General features: G+C 35.6%; 1 protein-coding gene across 1 annotated transcript in view; it reads right to left on the bottom strand.

Moving 5' to 3' along the window:
- The window catches only part of MALRD1 (MAM and LDL receptor class A domain containing 1), a 232,061-nt gene that overhangs the window by 155,919 nt on the left and 58,389 nt on the right, over positions 1-17,753 (bottom strand). Inside the window, exons 16-18 of the mRNA XM_066191598.1 lie at positions 16,441-16,808; positions 14,074-14,486; positions 1,351-1,438 (exon numbers count right to left, since the gene is read on the bottom strand). Of these exons, the coding sequence (XP_066047695.1) occupies positions 1,351-1,438; positions 14,074-14,486; positions 16,441-16,808 (869 nt within the window). The remainder of the gene's footprint in view (positions 1-1,350; positions 1,439-14,073; positions 14,487-16,440; positions 16,809-17,753) is intronic.

The following is a 17,753-nucleotide window of genomic DNA, read 5'->3' as shown; positions in this document are numbered from 1 at the left end:
TGGAACAAGAGCAACTGGGCAGTGCTTGACTCTAGAGTGCAGGGACAGGAGAACTCTGCTTTTTCAACCTGATCCAACTTGTGTTAAATATGGTGGAATATGCCATAGCTGTTGTTTTATTTTGCAGGCCATGCCCACAGTTTCCTTGACTGTTTTGTTGCTGTTGTTGTTGGAATATTCTTATGGCATGGGGGAGATAAAATAAAGGTGGGACCCTGGACTGTCTCAAAAATTGCTCTCAATTTTAAAAATATACAGAGCACCAAACCTGATTCCTGTCTACCATTATACTTGAGTATTTTCATTTTATCTTTCCACACGCAGTGAGGGTTTTTTTGTCTTCGTTATGAACTTCGAAACTCTGACCCTCTATGCTTTCCAATTTCTTGTTTATTTTTAAAGTTTTCTTTCTAACTAATTTGAAAATATTTAAGGATTTTCTGATTAGTTCTTTTAAGATTTTCTTCACTAAATATAAGGGACAATCCATTAACTGAGTAGTTACAAATATCCTTCATATCCACAATGTTACAATAACTGCCTTACCCTGTATAAATATGGTAAAACACTACATAATTATCTGCAAAAGAAATACACATTTGATAATCCTTGTAGAACTAATTATACCTATAAGAAATTTCTGGAATAGCAGAACAAAATGCATCTGCACTAGGGTGCTCTAGAGTAAGTGCTAGGATGCTAATATTCAGACACTGTTTTAAATTGTTTGCTTCTCTACAGCCCTGTCACGACTTTAGAGCAACTGTCACGCCACATATACCCTGCAGTGCCTGCTGCAGCTGACAGCAGCCCTCTTAAATCTCTTCTGTGGTGAACTCCATGTCCTGAGTCTGGCATCTTGAAGTACATGTATTTTGGGATATAATATTTTACAGTTCTATAGAGATTGTTCTACCCTTGGTAACAATGACTTTTGACAACTGGTTACTCTATCACCTGAACTATTTGTGTGCTGTCACGTGAGAGCAATAGGCACAGTACATACATTAAAAATTATTAGGGGGAGGTGGAAAGCTGTAACAAACTGAATTGGCTGAATGAAAGGTCAGTTCATTTACACACAGCAAAGTTTCTTTTTCTTTCTAGGAATCAAGATCTGTAAGAGTATGGAAGCTGCACACTTCTTTCTAAGGATCTCTTTTGGACCTTACATGCACAGCAGAAACTATTTTGTGCTGATGCCTGGATATGAGGGTCTGAGAAGCAGGGAAACAAGTCTGCATTTCCTGAGTCACAGTTTAACCCGGATTTTACTTTTGTAGTGGCAATATTTATAAATGACAGCAATGAATGAGCTCACAGTTTGGAGATGTGCATTTCAACTCTTACCGTTGTAAAGAGTACATCCCAGAAAAGATACATCATCAAGTCCAATGTCTCCAGTGAAACCATCTCCTACGGTACCTTCCACCAATATCTAGGAAAACAAGAATTACAAAAGCATTTTTCAGTGTATAGTAGATTTCCACTTCTCATTAAATATTTCTTATGATTTGATAGAGGAGTCATTTGCCATGTTTCACATTTAAAATGAGATTAAAATTATTCTGGGGGATACTGTCTATTTAATGTCAATTTATGAAAGAGACTAATTATTATCAGCTTTCTCGGGTGGCCACATAAATCATAGTGAACCATAAGAGAATGGTTGACTTCACAATGGTGCAAATTCACTGAAACATCAATGTGATATAAAATGATGGCAAGACATTATCATAAATGGCATATTATGATTACATCCTTTGGTACTTACTGTAATAACATTAATCATGCTTAAATATAGTACCATTCATTTTAAAAAATTATAGACTCTTACACAAATTTCAGTATGATGAAAACAATTAGGCAGGTAAGAAATGAACTATGGAACCTTTTAAAGAAAAATTTCCTGCTATTTCATTAGGCTTGTCAATGCAGAATTTGCTTCATTATTGTCTACTGCCAGGGAATAGGAGAAGTTGGTGTTTGTGAAATACTCTCTTGAAGATTAAGAAATCTCTTCTCTTCTGTCTGTTGCTGAGTGATAAGTATCTAGCATGTCGTTAGTGAAAGATTTGAAAAGAATATTCTTTGTTTAACTAAATAATAAATCCCTATATATAAAAATAACAAAGCCTTCTCAAACCACACACTCTGAAAAAAGATAAATGTATGTTTGCTGAACCAACAGATTTCAAATACTGTTATTTCTTTGCCATTGTTTGAAATCCTTATTTTACATGCTGCACACACATTTAGTTTCAGAAATGCTGTATAAAATTTCTATTGTATTTTTTCATTTTTTTCCTCATTTCAGTAAAAAATTCCTATGCATTAATGAAGTATAAATGGTGGCAAAAATATGACAGTTCTGCTTCAGAGTACTATTAGTTCTACTATTTTTATTGTAATTTATTTATGTGCAATTTTATTCGTAAAGAATGGTTATATTCAACAAGAGCCATTTTTCATGTGGCATACACATAGAGACTTTAAACATTACACTTGAAATTTATTACCCTATATCATGAGGGAAAAATATTTTAAAAATGCAAGGAATGGCCTTAACCCTGTAAAAGAATAATATCAGTCTAAATATGTTAACACTGACAGATTTGCTTCTGGTATTTTGAAGTTGAACGTGAATTGTAGGTTTATTACTGATGCTGACATCACCAGAGTAAATAAAAATGATTACACTTCATTTATGTATTATGTCCATTACACAACATAAATGAGTATGCTAAAAGGAGACTGGTATATGTCCCCTACTATGGATGTGCTCCAGATGGGCCATTTTAGCACAAAATATATTTCATGTGAATGACAACAGTAAATTACAGCATTGCTTTTTATTGCCCTCACCGCAGTATCAGATTCTTATTTTTCCCTCAGGATATCCACAAATATTCTTTACAATATTACCCAGGCTTTTGGGTTTTTTAGATTAAAATGGGACAATGCAACAGTACTGGTACCAATGGCAATAAAATAGTTAGAAATGGGAAACAGGATAAACCAAAACATCTACTATTTGGAAAAGCCATGTGAAGAAATTTATCATTCCAAAATGACAAATCTCCTTCCACTGCAATTTTGGCTGGACAACATACAGCAGTTTAAATATAATTTCCAATTTGTTTTCAAAGTATGAATTATTATGTACTTGCAATTAATTACCTATTAAAAAGAGACAGTGAGATTGTTTAGTTACACAGCTGTTACTAAGATAAACCCAAATACCCTCACAACTACATTAATTTTTCATGGGATTGGATTGTGCACATGTGGATGTCACTGCTGGATGTTCAAGGAGCTTCAGTCCCCAAATCTGCCTGTGTCCATGTCCCCAGTCCTGACAAACATATGAGCTGAAGACATCCTTACAAAACATCTTCCACAGCTCTCTAGGGGGAATTGAATTCAGAATACCCTTCTACTGATAATCATCGTGATTGTGTTGTTAAAATCTCCCGAACCACATTATTTTTTTTACATTTATCTATTCACTTGGGGAGTCAGATACTTTGACATATAGCATGAACTCATGAGCAACACAGAAAATGTAATAGTGGTATAGGTATACGCTTAAAACTGAGAATAAGACCAATTCATGAGTTTAGAGCCTCAATACAGAGCATAATCTCTCTGCAGCTGTGGTTAAACTTTGACCACTTAAATTAATTTGCCAGACGTAAGTCTGCAAACTTCATAAGATACTACTAAGCAACCTTTAGGAAATTCATCTGCTGTGAAACTCATTTTACATCACATTTATTATTTGAATGAGAATAAATAGTTCCCAATTTCATGTTTTCAGAAGTCTAAGATCCAGACCCAACAAAATCTATTAAGATATCAAAAGGTATTTTACATAAGGAAAAGAGGGGAAAAACCCAATTTCATGAAAGCAAACTGAATTAGAATGACACTCTGTATACATAAAAGGAATGATTCCTTAAGATTTTGAACAAAATAGGCTTTTGAAGAGTGAAGTGGTGTTATGACAAGTGTTAATAGAGGAATTAAAATGGGTAATATTGTTTTGTACAAATGTCCAGTTTTTACAGTAATGCTCATTTCTGTCACTAGCCCATTCCCACTGGTTACCAAAGTAAAACTTTAATTTCTATACAAGTATAGTTTAAAATAGAATGGAATTGATTTCAAAATCTTGGCATATTTAAAATTCCGAGGGTTTCTAAATGTCTAGGAAATAGTGATATTAGTTCTAATTTATTTAACTTGTAATTTAGACAAACAGTAACTCAGGTTTGACAAAGGAGATGTCAACAGTGTTATTTAGTGACTTTATTTCTAGTTAGAATATGGTAATTTTGATCAAGTTTCTGTAATGATTTCTGCCAAAAAATCATGTGATTTGGTTTGAACAGGAAAGAACAACCACACAACTGAAAAAACACTTTTTCATTAAAAAAATTTGTTTAAACTTACTGAAAGCAAAATAATACACATTTCACTGCATATCTCTGAAGTAAATTACCCCTATGTTTTAACGCTAGGGATGAATAAAAAATTGTATAATAATGTATAATAACTTTTCATCAAAAAAGCAACAAATCCCTTATGAGGTGACAGAACTTTCGTAATTGCAGACAAAGGACAAGCCACAGAATGAAGCTTCAAATCTTCTTTTTTGTTAAAATTTTTCATCCAATGATCATGTCATAAGTCATAAGTCCTCGCTGTAGAATGGTTTTTTCAAGAATGCAGTAATATATTGCTATAATAATTTCTCAAGAGGTACATTAAAAGGGAAAATATTTTCCAAGAAAACACAATTCTTTCATAAAAAAAAATAAGAAAACTTGACAAATTTAATTTGATTTTGAATTTTTGAGTAGTTATTAATTCATATCAAATAAGATATTGACTGCTTTGATGAGTCCAAACATGTTAATTTATTCCTCCTTGGATTTGTTTCTCTGCTTCCTCAGCTGCCATCAAAGGAGTTGGCACTGTGGACTTGAGATTATTCTCCCAATCTCTCATCTAGATGTCCATTACTTTTATTCTGTTTACTGTGGCACTGAACTTTTCCTCTGTACCTTCTGTAAAACTTTTTCTTAGGAAAAAAAAATGGATGCATGGGTTTGTCACAGTCTGTTCCAGCTTTCCCTCTCTTGGGGGATTGTTTAGGCAATCAGAGCTGTTACATGCTGCTTGGAACCCTTCGAACCCCAAAAGCAAGCTCTAGTGGAGACCTGCCATCAGCTTCTGGAAAGATTATCAACACAGGTCACCACATCATTTTAATTATACCCACCAAAAAGCTCAAGATCACATGGCCCTTCTTCAAAGCTCATCAGCCCCTTCCTTTTGTGACCACTGAAAACGCTTTAGAAATTAATGTCTCAAGACTTCTAAAGTTGAAATAAAGTCCTTTCACACAGGTGTCCAAATGAATTGTTACCAGCATTCTTAAGGTTGCACACATCAAATATGAAAAATCTTGTGTCAAATATTTGATGTTTTACAGTGCTTGGTTTTACAAGATACTGGAAAACACTAGTTCTAGTTCAGTAAAGCACTTTATCACACTTCACTATAAGCTTGTGAACCCTCATGCTGATTTATGATGTTTTTCACAGCATTACTCTAAAGTGCAGGGATGAATCACATTTCTATCCTGTTTTAGACTATTCACTGATATTGGTGGGATTAATAACTACATATTCTGGGAGTTTTTACTTTCCTGTATTAAGGCCACAAAATTTCATTCAAGAGAAAAGATCCTGTTGTCACTCTGTAACATTAGCACTGGAAGAATTATTGCAGAAGGAAATCTAATTAAATCTTCAACAAAGTACAGCTTTCCTGTGATCTTCCTGTTTTATTTTTAAACATGGCTTCTAGATCCAGTTAAGTCATGAGGTAAAAGTAACTAACATTTTCCTTCTCCTTGGAAAGTTATCCAAGTCTCATTTTCCTGTTCAGCAGCTGCTGTTAAGTAATATAGTAATATCAATAGGAAATGTGAAACAGTACTCTTAATTTTCAGGAAAATGAAACTCCTGTCTCAAATGATGCCCCTTGAATTCAAATGGCCCAGCACAGTTTCTCAGTGGGCTGTGGGTTCTGAAAGATGGTGAAAACTTTTCATTACTTCAGGTTTCCATATATAAAACACAGGCAGAACTAGACAGTTCAGTAGTGAATATAAAGTCTATTTTTACTTTATGTGATTTCCTTTAAGCAGCCTGCACGTAAATAGGGGGAAAAAAGGTAAAAACCACTAATCCCAGCCCCCTTGTTCTCCCCCCTCTCAAGAAAAACAAATTGCAAGGAAATGAGAGACATGAAAACAAGAATATCATTTTCACTGGCAAAGTCATTATTAAAGATAGGTTAGAAATTCTTATTCCTTGTCCCTTTTGTGCACATGTTTGACTTGATGACATCATGACAAGTCTTCCACAACATATCAATAAAACAGCAGCATAAAGAATAAATCGTTTCTATTGTTAGAGTGGGTTGCCTCTTAAGTATTCTGATAGCACTGAACAAAAGGCCACTATTTTTCCCAAAGACCTGAACTAAGCCCACAAAATTTTCTCTGAATGTTTGTACAATGTGTTTTCCTGATTTCTCATGTGATTTCCTTGTTTCCACAGTTTTCTATGTTCTGAAATCCATTTATCAAAAATGGAAAAACTGTTGTTTAGAAAGGACTTTTTAAAAAACTCACCCTTCTTATTTTTCAAATACACTGCATTGTACCACACAAATTTTTCAGTTTGAAAATTCTCTGTATTTGACTTCATACTGAAGGTACTGAATAGTCTTCACTATCAACACAAAGATCACCATCAACCACAAAGTTTCACCCCTTCCCACAGGTGCCTTCATTCCCACATTGTCCGCTCTACGTGTATATTGTTTCTGACCTAGATTTCTGTTTCTGACTAGTTAGGAAACCTGAGCATGAATTGCCCAAACTCGAGCCTTTACAAGTTCTGCATGAAGTATGAACATTAGATTGACATGAGATAATTCATCTTTTGTTCCTGGCCCTCTACAGCCCCTTGAGGCAGCTCGTGAGGATTGTGGAGAGCTTAGGACCTACAAGTGCAAGAATTAGAGCTGCCATACCAAAAGGCAGTGACACTTCAACAGGACAGAATTGGATTAATCCACAGGATTTGGCCTGGCAGAGCAACCTCTGGCACAGTTCAGACACTCTGAAACCATCTCGGCATATCACATCTGTCAGGACACATTCTAAAAAGGCATGAGTGTTAAATATAAGTTAAAAGGCAACTTTTTGGTGTTTGGCTATATGGTTTTTGTTTTTGGTTGGTTGGGGTTTTTTTTTTCCCCTTTTACCCCTTTTTTTTCTTGGTTTGTTTGTTTGTTTGTTTTTAGAGTTTGTTTTGTTTTGTTTAAATAATTTGCAGAATTGTGTAGGCTTTGCCCTGGGCTTCATACAAAAATTGTGGCTGGCCAGCCAAGGGAGGTGATTTTGCCGCTCTGCTCTACCCTGGTGAGCCCACACCTGGAGTGCTACATCCAACTCTGGATTCCCCATCATAAGAACCGCATGAATCTGTAAGAGTAGGTCTAGAGGAGGGCCACAAAACTGGTCAGAGCATTGTAACATCTCTCCTATGAAAACAGTATGAAATATTTGTACTTAGAGAAAGGAAGTATCTGTGGAGACCTTATGGCAGCATTTCAATACCTAAACTGGAGCATAAGAAAAATAGAGAGAAGCTTTTTTCCAAGACTTATATTGTCAGGACAAGGGGCCATGATTTTAAATTGAAAGAGAAGAGATTTAGATTGGACATGAAGAAAGAAATTTTTTGCAATGATGGTAAGGTGTGCTGGTCAGGTTGGATGAAAATTTAAGCAATCTTTTATCTGGTGCAAGATGTCACTTCCCATTCCAGTGCATTAGGATATTTAAAGCTCCATGTTAGCCAATTAATAAAAACTTGCTCCAGAGCCAACTACAAACAAAACTGTGTAGGTCTGCCTGAAACCACAGGTTGAACAACGCCACACTAAAAACAAAATGAGAATGATTGTAAACAGACCAGAAACAAACAGCACTATGTAAATATAAAAACCACAGAGTGCAATTTGCAAAGAGGTATCAGGGATGAAAAAAGCCAACACACAGATCAGAAACAAAGAAGGATAGTCAGAAAAAGAGCTACTGAGATGCAGCAAATATGTCTATATATCCATTTATTTGAAGTAGTATTGCAGGAGTAAGGAGCAACAAAAGCAAATGGTAACAATTAAAGGATAAAGCCGGGGGGGGATGGAAAGAAGAAGAGATTATTAGGGGAAGTACAAAGAAGAATAGGAGAAGGAAGATGAGGAATTATAAATTGAAAATTGAAACTGAAGATGGTTTTTGAGTGGAAATCCATGCTGTCTAAATTGTTGCGTGGAAATTGTTAGCAGGGAATGGATCAAAAGCAATAACATAAAAATGATCACAAGTGGGTATTAGAAATTTAATAAACGTCTTAGAGAAGTCCTTGATAAGTTCAGAGCTGCTTCAACACCAGATTTTAATGAAAAATATGTCTCTGACAAACTAAACATTAACACACTCCTACTGGTATAACAAAACACGCTGAAATGAGGCCCTGAAGAAGGAAGGAAGTAGACAATCAAATCAAGGCAGAAGGCTAACAACACTTGACAATAATAAAGCTGGTTCAATAAGGGCAAAAGTGACTGCAGAAAATCTGAAATCACAGCCAGAATATCAAAAAGAGTGAGCCTCCCCATGCATCAGAAGCTCTGTGCAGCACAGTGCCTCACAGCATGAGCACAGAAGCGTGGTGGCAAGGTTGGCTGTGCAGCCAGCTCAGTGTTTGTGTCCCCATGGACGGCATCATCCACAGCAATGCCACATCCTGCAATGCAAGGGTTTCACCCAGACTCTTAGCAATGTACGGCAGGTGGGAGGTCATAGCCTCATTCTTGTGCTGCTAGCCCTTAACAGACTTTTCTTCTGATAACTTGTCGTGACTTATTGACTTCATTTGCAGTTTCTTGTATCTAAAACGTCTCTCAGCAATGAACTGTACAACAGACCATCCTAAAATACTGTTTCCTTTGGCTTGGATTGTGTTACTTAATGATTTCACAGAATACCTCTCTTGTCTCTATTCAGAAAAATCACTAATGATCTTTCTCTCTGAGGCTTCTCTGTGACAGTGTTGATTAGATGTTTCTCTGCTAAATCTCAAGCGTCTCTCTTTCTGAAAAGATCACAGTTTACCCAAGTGTTTCAGAAAGGGTCAAACATTTACAATTTTGTTCCCAGTTTAATGTTCCAAAAATAAAGGTAAATACACAATTACTTTTATTTTTTTTTCTTTCTTCCACACTAGGAGATAATACTTCTCCTTAGGACAAAAAAGATTAATGCACACTCTTCCAGAGAAGTTGCAGACAAAGAAGTTTGGTTAAGTTTGATCAGCTACATGCTCTGGAATATACCAGTATACATTCAGTATTTCAACCTGATGCTTAACAATTAATGATTAGAGAAGACTGAAAAATTCACACAAGTAAGTCTACAAAATTATGATATTACAAACCCTACTAAAATCTTCTCTTTGGGGGGCTGTGAAATGTGATACAAATTCTAAAATTTGTAATTTCCATAGTTCTGATGCTTTTTATGTAGGAAATGAAATTTAAAATTTTCTTACTTAAAGGACATTATACCTAACAAAGACTGTAAGTCATTGTCTTGTCTAAAATTGGTAAAAAGCGTATTTAGTTTACTATAAGTTCCCCTTTATGTATGAAATATAATCACCACTAGAAATGCATGAAAGAAAAACATTACATTCTGAAACCACACATATTGCCACAGTAGACTCTTTCTGTTTGAATCAGAAACCAAACCACTATAAAAATAGTTTTTAAAACAGAATTACACCAAAATTTCCATTTACCACAACAATTCTGAGTCTTTCATTACAGAAATGGCTGGTGGGGTAAGGGTGTTGATAGATCCTCTCTTTTCTCAGAAAAGTAATTGCAAGAGGAAGCACGAATTGCGGAAATAACTGAAGAGTGATTTTTGTGATGCTGTATTGCTTATTACATAGCAGATCATCAGAATCCGCAAAGAACAACTGCTATCTCATCTCACTGAGGAGTGAAAAGGAAGAGTAGATGGTAAAAAAGCAGAACTGCCTATGTGATTGTAATCTCATCCACTTAGTACCTTATGTACAGTTTTTCAGTTTTTAGCCCTTCCCATGTCTCTTGACAAGGTGAATGACAAGAGCCTGGATGTAAAGGACACTCAGTACACATGTATTTGAGACCAAACTGATATGTCAAAGTCATACCAAAACCCATAATACAAGTACCTGTATAACACACAGATAAAAAAAAAAATTGGAGAAAGAATGTTGTTTTATAGTTGCGTTCACAGAACATAGTGTAATTTTATATTCATAGCAAATGTATAATTCTAATTTTCAATCAATATTCCATTACTTTCTAAGCTAATACTTAATTGATAAAAAGATCAAAATTATTCTAGTGGATTTTTTGTTTACTTTTCTAAACCACTTATAAAATAGGAAAATATCAAATGCATTTTATATCTACTTAATTGCAATGTTATTTCGCATTATTTATTTTCTTCTGAGCTTGGTCCTTATTTTTACACTTAAATGGAAAAGCTATTATATTTGAAAGGACAACTTAGGTTTTATATATGATACTCAGTAAACTAAAATTTTTAGTAATGATACCAAATATACCATTAATAGATAACCATGGACTTGAACACTATACTTTCCTTTTTAAATTTCAGAAGGATCAATGAAGAAAATGCAAAACTGATATTTATAAAATCATTACAAAAAGATGATAGACTCTTATATGTACTACTTACATTTTTCAGTATTAAAGATCATCTTTAATCATCTTTGTTTACAAAAATGTATAATCTGCATGAGCAAAAAGGGAATACCTATATTGAAGTAAAGGTAACTATTCTTTTTTTAAATAATATGTTCTGCAATATAGTAAAGTTGCCTGATGTCTCTTAAGACAGACATGATATGTATGTGATTTATATCATGACAAAAAGGAGACCACAGTGCTCAAAAGGACTGAGATATAGAATTTTGCCATTTTTCACATATCATCATTTCCTTCTCTGTATCCTCAGAAATATGAATAAATAGAGCAAACTAAGAGAGTAATTTTTTCTAAAATGTTAAAATAGAATCTCTGCAGTTTCTTCTGAGCAGAAACTATTTCAGATATGATTATTCTAAGGAAAATAAAACCAAACATTATTCATCAACAATATGAGTAGGGTACGATGGACAGAATCTTATTTTACTATCTTTTCAAATGTTTGTCTAAACAAAAGACATGTAAGTAAACTTCTCAGTAGGAAAAAATGCAGAACAAGTAAAGAGACAAGAACACTTGACAGTGGGTTTTTTTCATGTTGAAACAAGTATCCCATATAATTAAAAGAAGCAGTGTATAAGGAATTCATTTTTAACTTGAAATTTTCCAACTAAAAAAAGAGTACAATTTATGGCAGATAATGTCCTTTGCAGAGGAAGAGAAACTCTAGATCAATAAAGCTGCAAAATTTTTACATTCATGTGTATTTGGGACTATTTTTAATACTTGTCTGTAGCAGTGTTTGACAAAGGTTCTTCAGTTTGTCTCAGAAAACTCTACTCCAGTTGTTTAAACAGTTAAGCTCTAAATTTGCCTTTTCCTCCTCCAGCTACTCCCATTGTTCTCACTGATGTCACATTTAACACTGGTGTAAAACATCTGATGGAACAGCAACAAATGTCACCATGGTTTAATGGCAGCTAGAACAAAGCTTTCTGGACAAAATTAGGATTCTGAGGCTTATTGGGAGCAGGTGTGAGCCAAGGGAGTCTGCTGTTGCCTTTGGGTTTCTGCCAGAGCATTCAATTAAAGGTCCTAGAGTTTCATACCTATACAGTTCAAAACTTTCAAAAGGGAATCTGACTTTCAAGAGGTTCTCAAATGCCTTTCAGTGCTGCTTTGAATTTTTGGCTGAAAACTCCTCCTTTTCCTAGGAGTTAGTGTATAGGCACAATTGTTTATATGCTCCCACAGCTAATTTCCCATGCTTAGAAAATAAACTGAAAACGTGAATTTGAGGGATTTTTAATTTATAGAGATTATTTCTCTGACTGGGGTCAACAAACAACCTACTTAGATAGGGAGGAAAGGGGAAGAGGAGACATCTCAGATCTATGATTGTCTCACACATTTAGAAGAGAAAAAGCAAAATGAAGGTCTGACTGACAAAGACTATCTTTGGTCCTAGAGTCTAACATTTTCTATTCACTAGGAATCTCTGAAAAACCTCTAAAAGCTGACGAGATTTTCTGTTTAGAGATGGAGAAGATTATGAAGCCAAGACTTGTATTTTGACCAGAAAATTATTTTAAAAATCTATCTTATTTTTAGATTTTCATTAAAAAAAATCCATTATCAAGTGAATCTAAACATTTAATTTGAAGCATTGAGGTGACCTACAAGACTAAACATGTGGTGTGAAAGCAGTGAAACCCTAACTTTATCAGGTGTGGAGAACACAATATAGTGAATATAGAAGCTACAGCTTTAATACTGTTACACTGTCTGTAGACACCCTGAAAATGACAGAGAGGCTGTTCTAGTACACATCTCAGAAGAAATACTTAAAATACAGCGTATTTAAACACTATACACTTAAAAGAAACTTTGGAAATAAAGAGATCAGCACTTAGCAACTTAGTAGAAACAGAACACAACTTGCTCTCATCAAAACTTCTGATTTTTGAAGGGTTGTAGGTTGTGACACAGCAAACTCCATTATAAGATATTCAATACACAATAATGAACATCAGATCTTGATCTCTTTCTTCAGAACAACCAAACTTATACCTCATGCCTCTCAATAATGACTATGAGAAACAAAACTAGATCAAAATAATATAAGATCTTTGAAATTCCCTGCACAGAACTGTGCGGGTACAACAGAAAACCCTACAACACTAACATGTGAATAAACAGTTCAGTTACTGAATAGACTTCCCTAATTCTCAGGAGGTCAAATATGGGACACGTAGGTTTATATCTCTTTAGATAAACCACTAAACAGGGAAGGAAAGGGGAGGGGAGGGGAGGGGAGGGGAGGGGAGGGGAGGGGAGGGGAGGGGAGGGGAGGGGAGGGGAGGGGAGGGGAGGGGAGGGGAGGGGAGGGGAGGGGAGGGGAGGGGAGGGGAGGGGAGGGGAGGGGAGGGGAGGGGAGGGGAGGGGAGGGGAGGGGAGGGGAGGGAAGGGAAGGGAAGGGAAGGGAAGGGAAGGGAAGGGAAGGGAAGGGAAGGGAAGGGAAGGGAAGGGAAGGGAAGGGAAGGGAAGGGAAGGGAAGGGAAGGGAAGGGAAGGGAAGGGAAGGGAAGGGAAGGGAAGGGAAGGGAAGGGAAGGGAAGGGAAGGGAAGGGAAGGGAAGGGAAGGGAAGGGAAGGGAAGGGAAGGGAAGGGAAGGGAAGGGAAGGGAAGGGAAGGGAAGGGAAGGGAAGGGAAGGGAAGGGAAGGGAAGGGAAGGGAAGGGAAGGGAAGGGAAGGGAAGGGAAGGGAAGGGAAGGGAAGGGAAGGGAAGGGAAGGGAAGGGAAGGGATTTTTTCTGGAATGTTATAATTAAAAATTAATCTATAATTTTTTAAAAATAAAGCAAAGCAGAGGATATTCTTTTGAACAGTCTACGTTAATGAATCAAACTTTTTTGTAGTAGATTTGGATAAGATTTTTTCACCAAATGCTTAAAAAACAAAAACAGTATGCATTTTAAATAACACATATTCAAAATCTCAAAATTAAGTGATTTGTGGGGAAAACTTAATGTAACCACAAGAACAAAAATATTTTACATATTTCTTTAAAAAACCCCACAAATGTATTTTGAAGTGAAATTGATCAGTTACAAATAGCTTTGAGATTGTGCAGTCATTTATATACTCTCAGTGTTTTATGATGCAGCAAATACACATTTCACAAATTAGAAGGATCATACCTGAAATGGCTTAGAACTTTTGATGAAGAGTGTCTGTCTGATCCATCTGTTTTCTTGATTTCCAAACTTGTACCATAACAGCCATCCCTTAGTATTACTCACAGTTCTTTGGAAGACTGACAGTCTATAAACTTGTTTTCCAAACATATGATAATGAAAGCGGAAAACACAGGTTCCATTTTCAGAAGGGTTGAAGAGAGGACTAAGCAAAATGGCTTTATCTCGGAACTGGCGCGGCTCAGAGGATTCCAGGTATAGGTAGCGTCCTCTGTCTGTGCCTGTTGTGTGGTCCTTTAAGGGGCCTGTGTTAGCTGTGGGGGTTGGACCCCGTATTCTGATCCAGTCAAAGTCATCCTGTACATCCTGTTCCCAATTGCACAGCCCATTTTCAAAGTTACACTGTAGGTCAGGGTCTGAAATGTAAAGAGAACAGACTGTCAAAAATATAAAAAGCAGTATCAAAAGTACATAGTGTTGCAGTGCATTTCCATACCCAAGCAAATGATTCTATTTAAGGTGACAAGTTTTGGTTTAGCTTTGAACATGTAAGGAAGTTAAACTAGAATTTTCATTGTAATTGACCCAGAGCCAGCACAGGAGCACTGGTTGGGCTTTAGAAGCGTTTCTCAACATTTGTTGCTGCTTCTATTGGCTGAGGGTCAAGTTGTCCCTCCTAAAACATTAAGTACTTATAAAGGTGCACAAAGGAGCTCAAGTGCTTTTTAAGGTGTCTTAGTAAGGTGTTAGAGGCTTCTCTGACACTTGTGCTCAGCTTTTGTTTCTGTATCATTTGTTATTTTGTTTTCATTAAAACCTTTTCTTTACAAAACACACTTAAATAGCTGTCTTGCAAAATTATTTTAAGCCATTTCTCTCCAAGGGCTGGCTTCTCAGAGGTGATAGACCTTCGTGGGGTTTATCACATCTAACCCCACACAAAATTCCATCAACATAGTGCTTGAATATATTTTTTCATCCTTGCAAATATTTATTTTCAATATATATCTCTCAAATTGTACTTAATTTATTGAATTAATAGAACTGTGAATAAAATCATCCATGTTGTTAATTTTATGCATTATTAAAATTAAAGACTGTAGAGTCCTTTAACTGAAAGTGAACAGATCAAAGGAGTTAAAATTGAGGTTAATTGAATGAAATAAACCACACATACTGTCTTGTAGGTATGTGTGATAAATGATCTAGTGTATTTTTCTTGGGAGATGTCCTAAAAACATGTTTGGGTTCAGATCTTTATTGTCCTCAATAATATTAACATGATAATTTTGTCAAGGCTTAATCAAAGAGTTTATAACACAAGTGTGTTCTCTTTAGTTGACACCAAGACAAAACGTATTGATTACTTCTAATATAAAACAATAAAATGTCTCAGAGGTGAACTTGCATTCCAACTTTGTGTCTGCTTTTCATAAGCAGTAACTGACATCATGGCAATTTTTTTTTAAATTAAGCTATTGCTTAATTTAATGGTGTTTAAAACTGCAACTCAAATCTTATAGTAGACCTCAAAATGGGTTATAAAGAATCTAGGCATTCCACAAGTAGAAGAACTAAGGTAGGCTGGAAAGCCTTCGCTTTCTTTTAAATTTACAGCAGTATTAAGTCGATATTCAGCAATTATTACTGCAGACAATATCACCTCAAGCAAGTAAGGTGCCCCCCGTTTCTCAAACTGATTGTGATTTGCATAATTTAGTTACCTCAGGAAGTCATAAAGCAAGTGCTAGTTAATTTTATTTTGTATTAATGTTCTTGAGTTCTTAAAATTGATGAATGCATGCTTCAGGGGAAAAACCATCAACAGCACCCTACAGCACTCAAGGTGAATGTCAAAAATGTGAACGATTCACAGCTTTCCTCAGTACTTTCAAGTCCTTCCTTTGAAGGGGACAAATATGTTCAGCATGACTCCAATCTTTAGTGGAGATATTTTAACTTTATTTTGATAGGAAGAGTATAGGTCCTAAGAAGAGGTAGGACATACACTCCTCTCAGTCCATCGTTATGGTCTTATGCTGTACTTCTGTCAGTAAAATCAAAGGTAGCACATTGACCCAAAAGAGTTGTCTGACTTAAATCCTCTTTTCAAATAAACTTATGATGAATGTTTGTGTTTTACAAAGGATAAAGAAATATAGTTGCTTTGGGTAATGGAGATAGAATTCCATTTACCCTCAGTTTAACTCATCATATGCATTTACGTTTAAATTATAATTCTGTTTTATTTCTAACTATATGGAGTGGAATCATTACTGGCTGTAGCAATTCTGTGCTCTTTCAGTCCAGGGGTGAATTGGCAAGTCAATTTTTATGTGATGTCAATAAGCAATAGTGGAGAGTACTTACCACAGCTGTCTTCATCTGATCCATCCCCACAGTCATCCACAAGATCACAGATCAATAAGTTATCAATACATGCTTTTGTGTCTCTGCACCAGAAGCGATTTGGACCTTCACAACTTAATGCTGGAGGTGGGAGAGCGCAGTTTTCAAATCTAATATCATCAATTGCTGAGACACCCTCGTAAATACCCAGACTGATTTTATCAAGTGAAAATTGGAAAGCATGTGGAAGGCGTCCAAGCTGAATGACTGCCTTCAGCCACTGATTTCCCTCGCTGTAATACGTCCTCCAAAGAACAGTAGGCTTCTTCACCCCATCCACAAGCAATTGCAGCTCTGCTGCCCCAACTGACTCTCCATAATTGTAATACCTAAAATGATAAAAATAAGAATGTGAGCAAATGATGAAAACGGACCACATCAGTTAAAATGACCAGTATCTTTTCTGTTATATCTCTGTCATATAAAGGAAGTCCACAGGGCATGTAATTCAATCTACTTTCTGAATGATGGTAGGATGAGCTGCTATATCAGCCTAGGCCTCATCTCAAGAATTGAAAATTTTAAGAAAAAAAGCATTAAATTGAAACCCATAACTGAAGACACATATTAACTTTCATGTTCAACAACAAACACTGCTCACTCAGATGCATGTCTTTTTATAAGTACATAATTGTAAAGTTTCCAGAAAAAAAACAAACAAAAAAACACTTACTGAAAGCATAAGTATGCCTTTTATCTATGTTAGTTATTGTTAACATGCTGCTTTCTACAGCATTTTAAATATTAAATACCTAAAATTGGCAATTGTACGACAAAACTAGGAGCAGAAGCACATATGCAACTAACAACTAATAATGTCCAACTTCAAGTCAGGAATCTTGGATAAAAAAACAATTCCACTTCCTATGGCAGATGTATTTGACATCACTGAGACAAACCGCATTTATTAATATTTATATATTTATATATTTATAACATATATAAAGACAATACAGGCCAAACCTTTTTTTAAACATTAGCGCCAATTTGGCCTTTAGTAAACAAGTTATCAATGCTATATTTTTCTGTCTATCTTTGACAATTTTGCACAAAGACTGAGACAAGACAACTACTGAAAATGTTTGTTTGGGTTTGATTGTTTATTTTTAGTTGTGGGGTTTTGTTGTTTTGTTTTTGGTTCTGGATATACAAAAAAAGTGGAAGCAAAGACCCAATTCTCACACTGGAACATTTACTTAAAAAAGATGACATCTAATTTTGGATACTGTAGGTGACTCAAGGACCTATTAGATTTTTCAGTACGTTCCATTTCT

The sequence above is a fragment of the Chamaea fasciata genome, unplaced genomic scaffold (assembly GCF_029207755.1).
Source record: "Chamaea fasciata isolate MVZ Bird 193981 ecotype frontalis unplaced genomic scaffold, bChaFas1.0.hap1 SCAF_1, whole genome shotgun sequence".
Taxonomy (NCBI): domain Eukaryota; kingdom Metazoa; phylum Chordata; class Aves; order Passeriformes; family Sylviidae; genus Chamaea; species Chamaea fasciata.
Note: the sequence above shows the minus strand (reverse complement) of the source record. Positions and strands in the feature narration are given on the sequence as shown.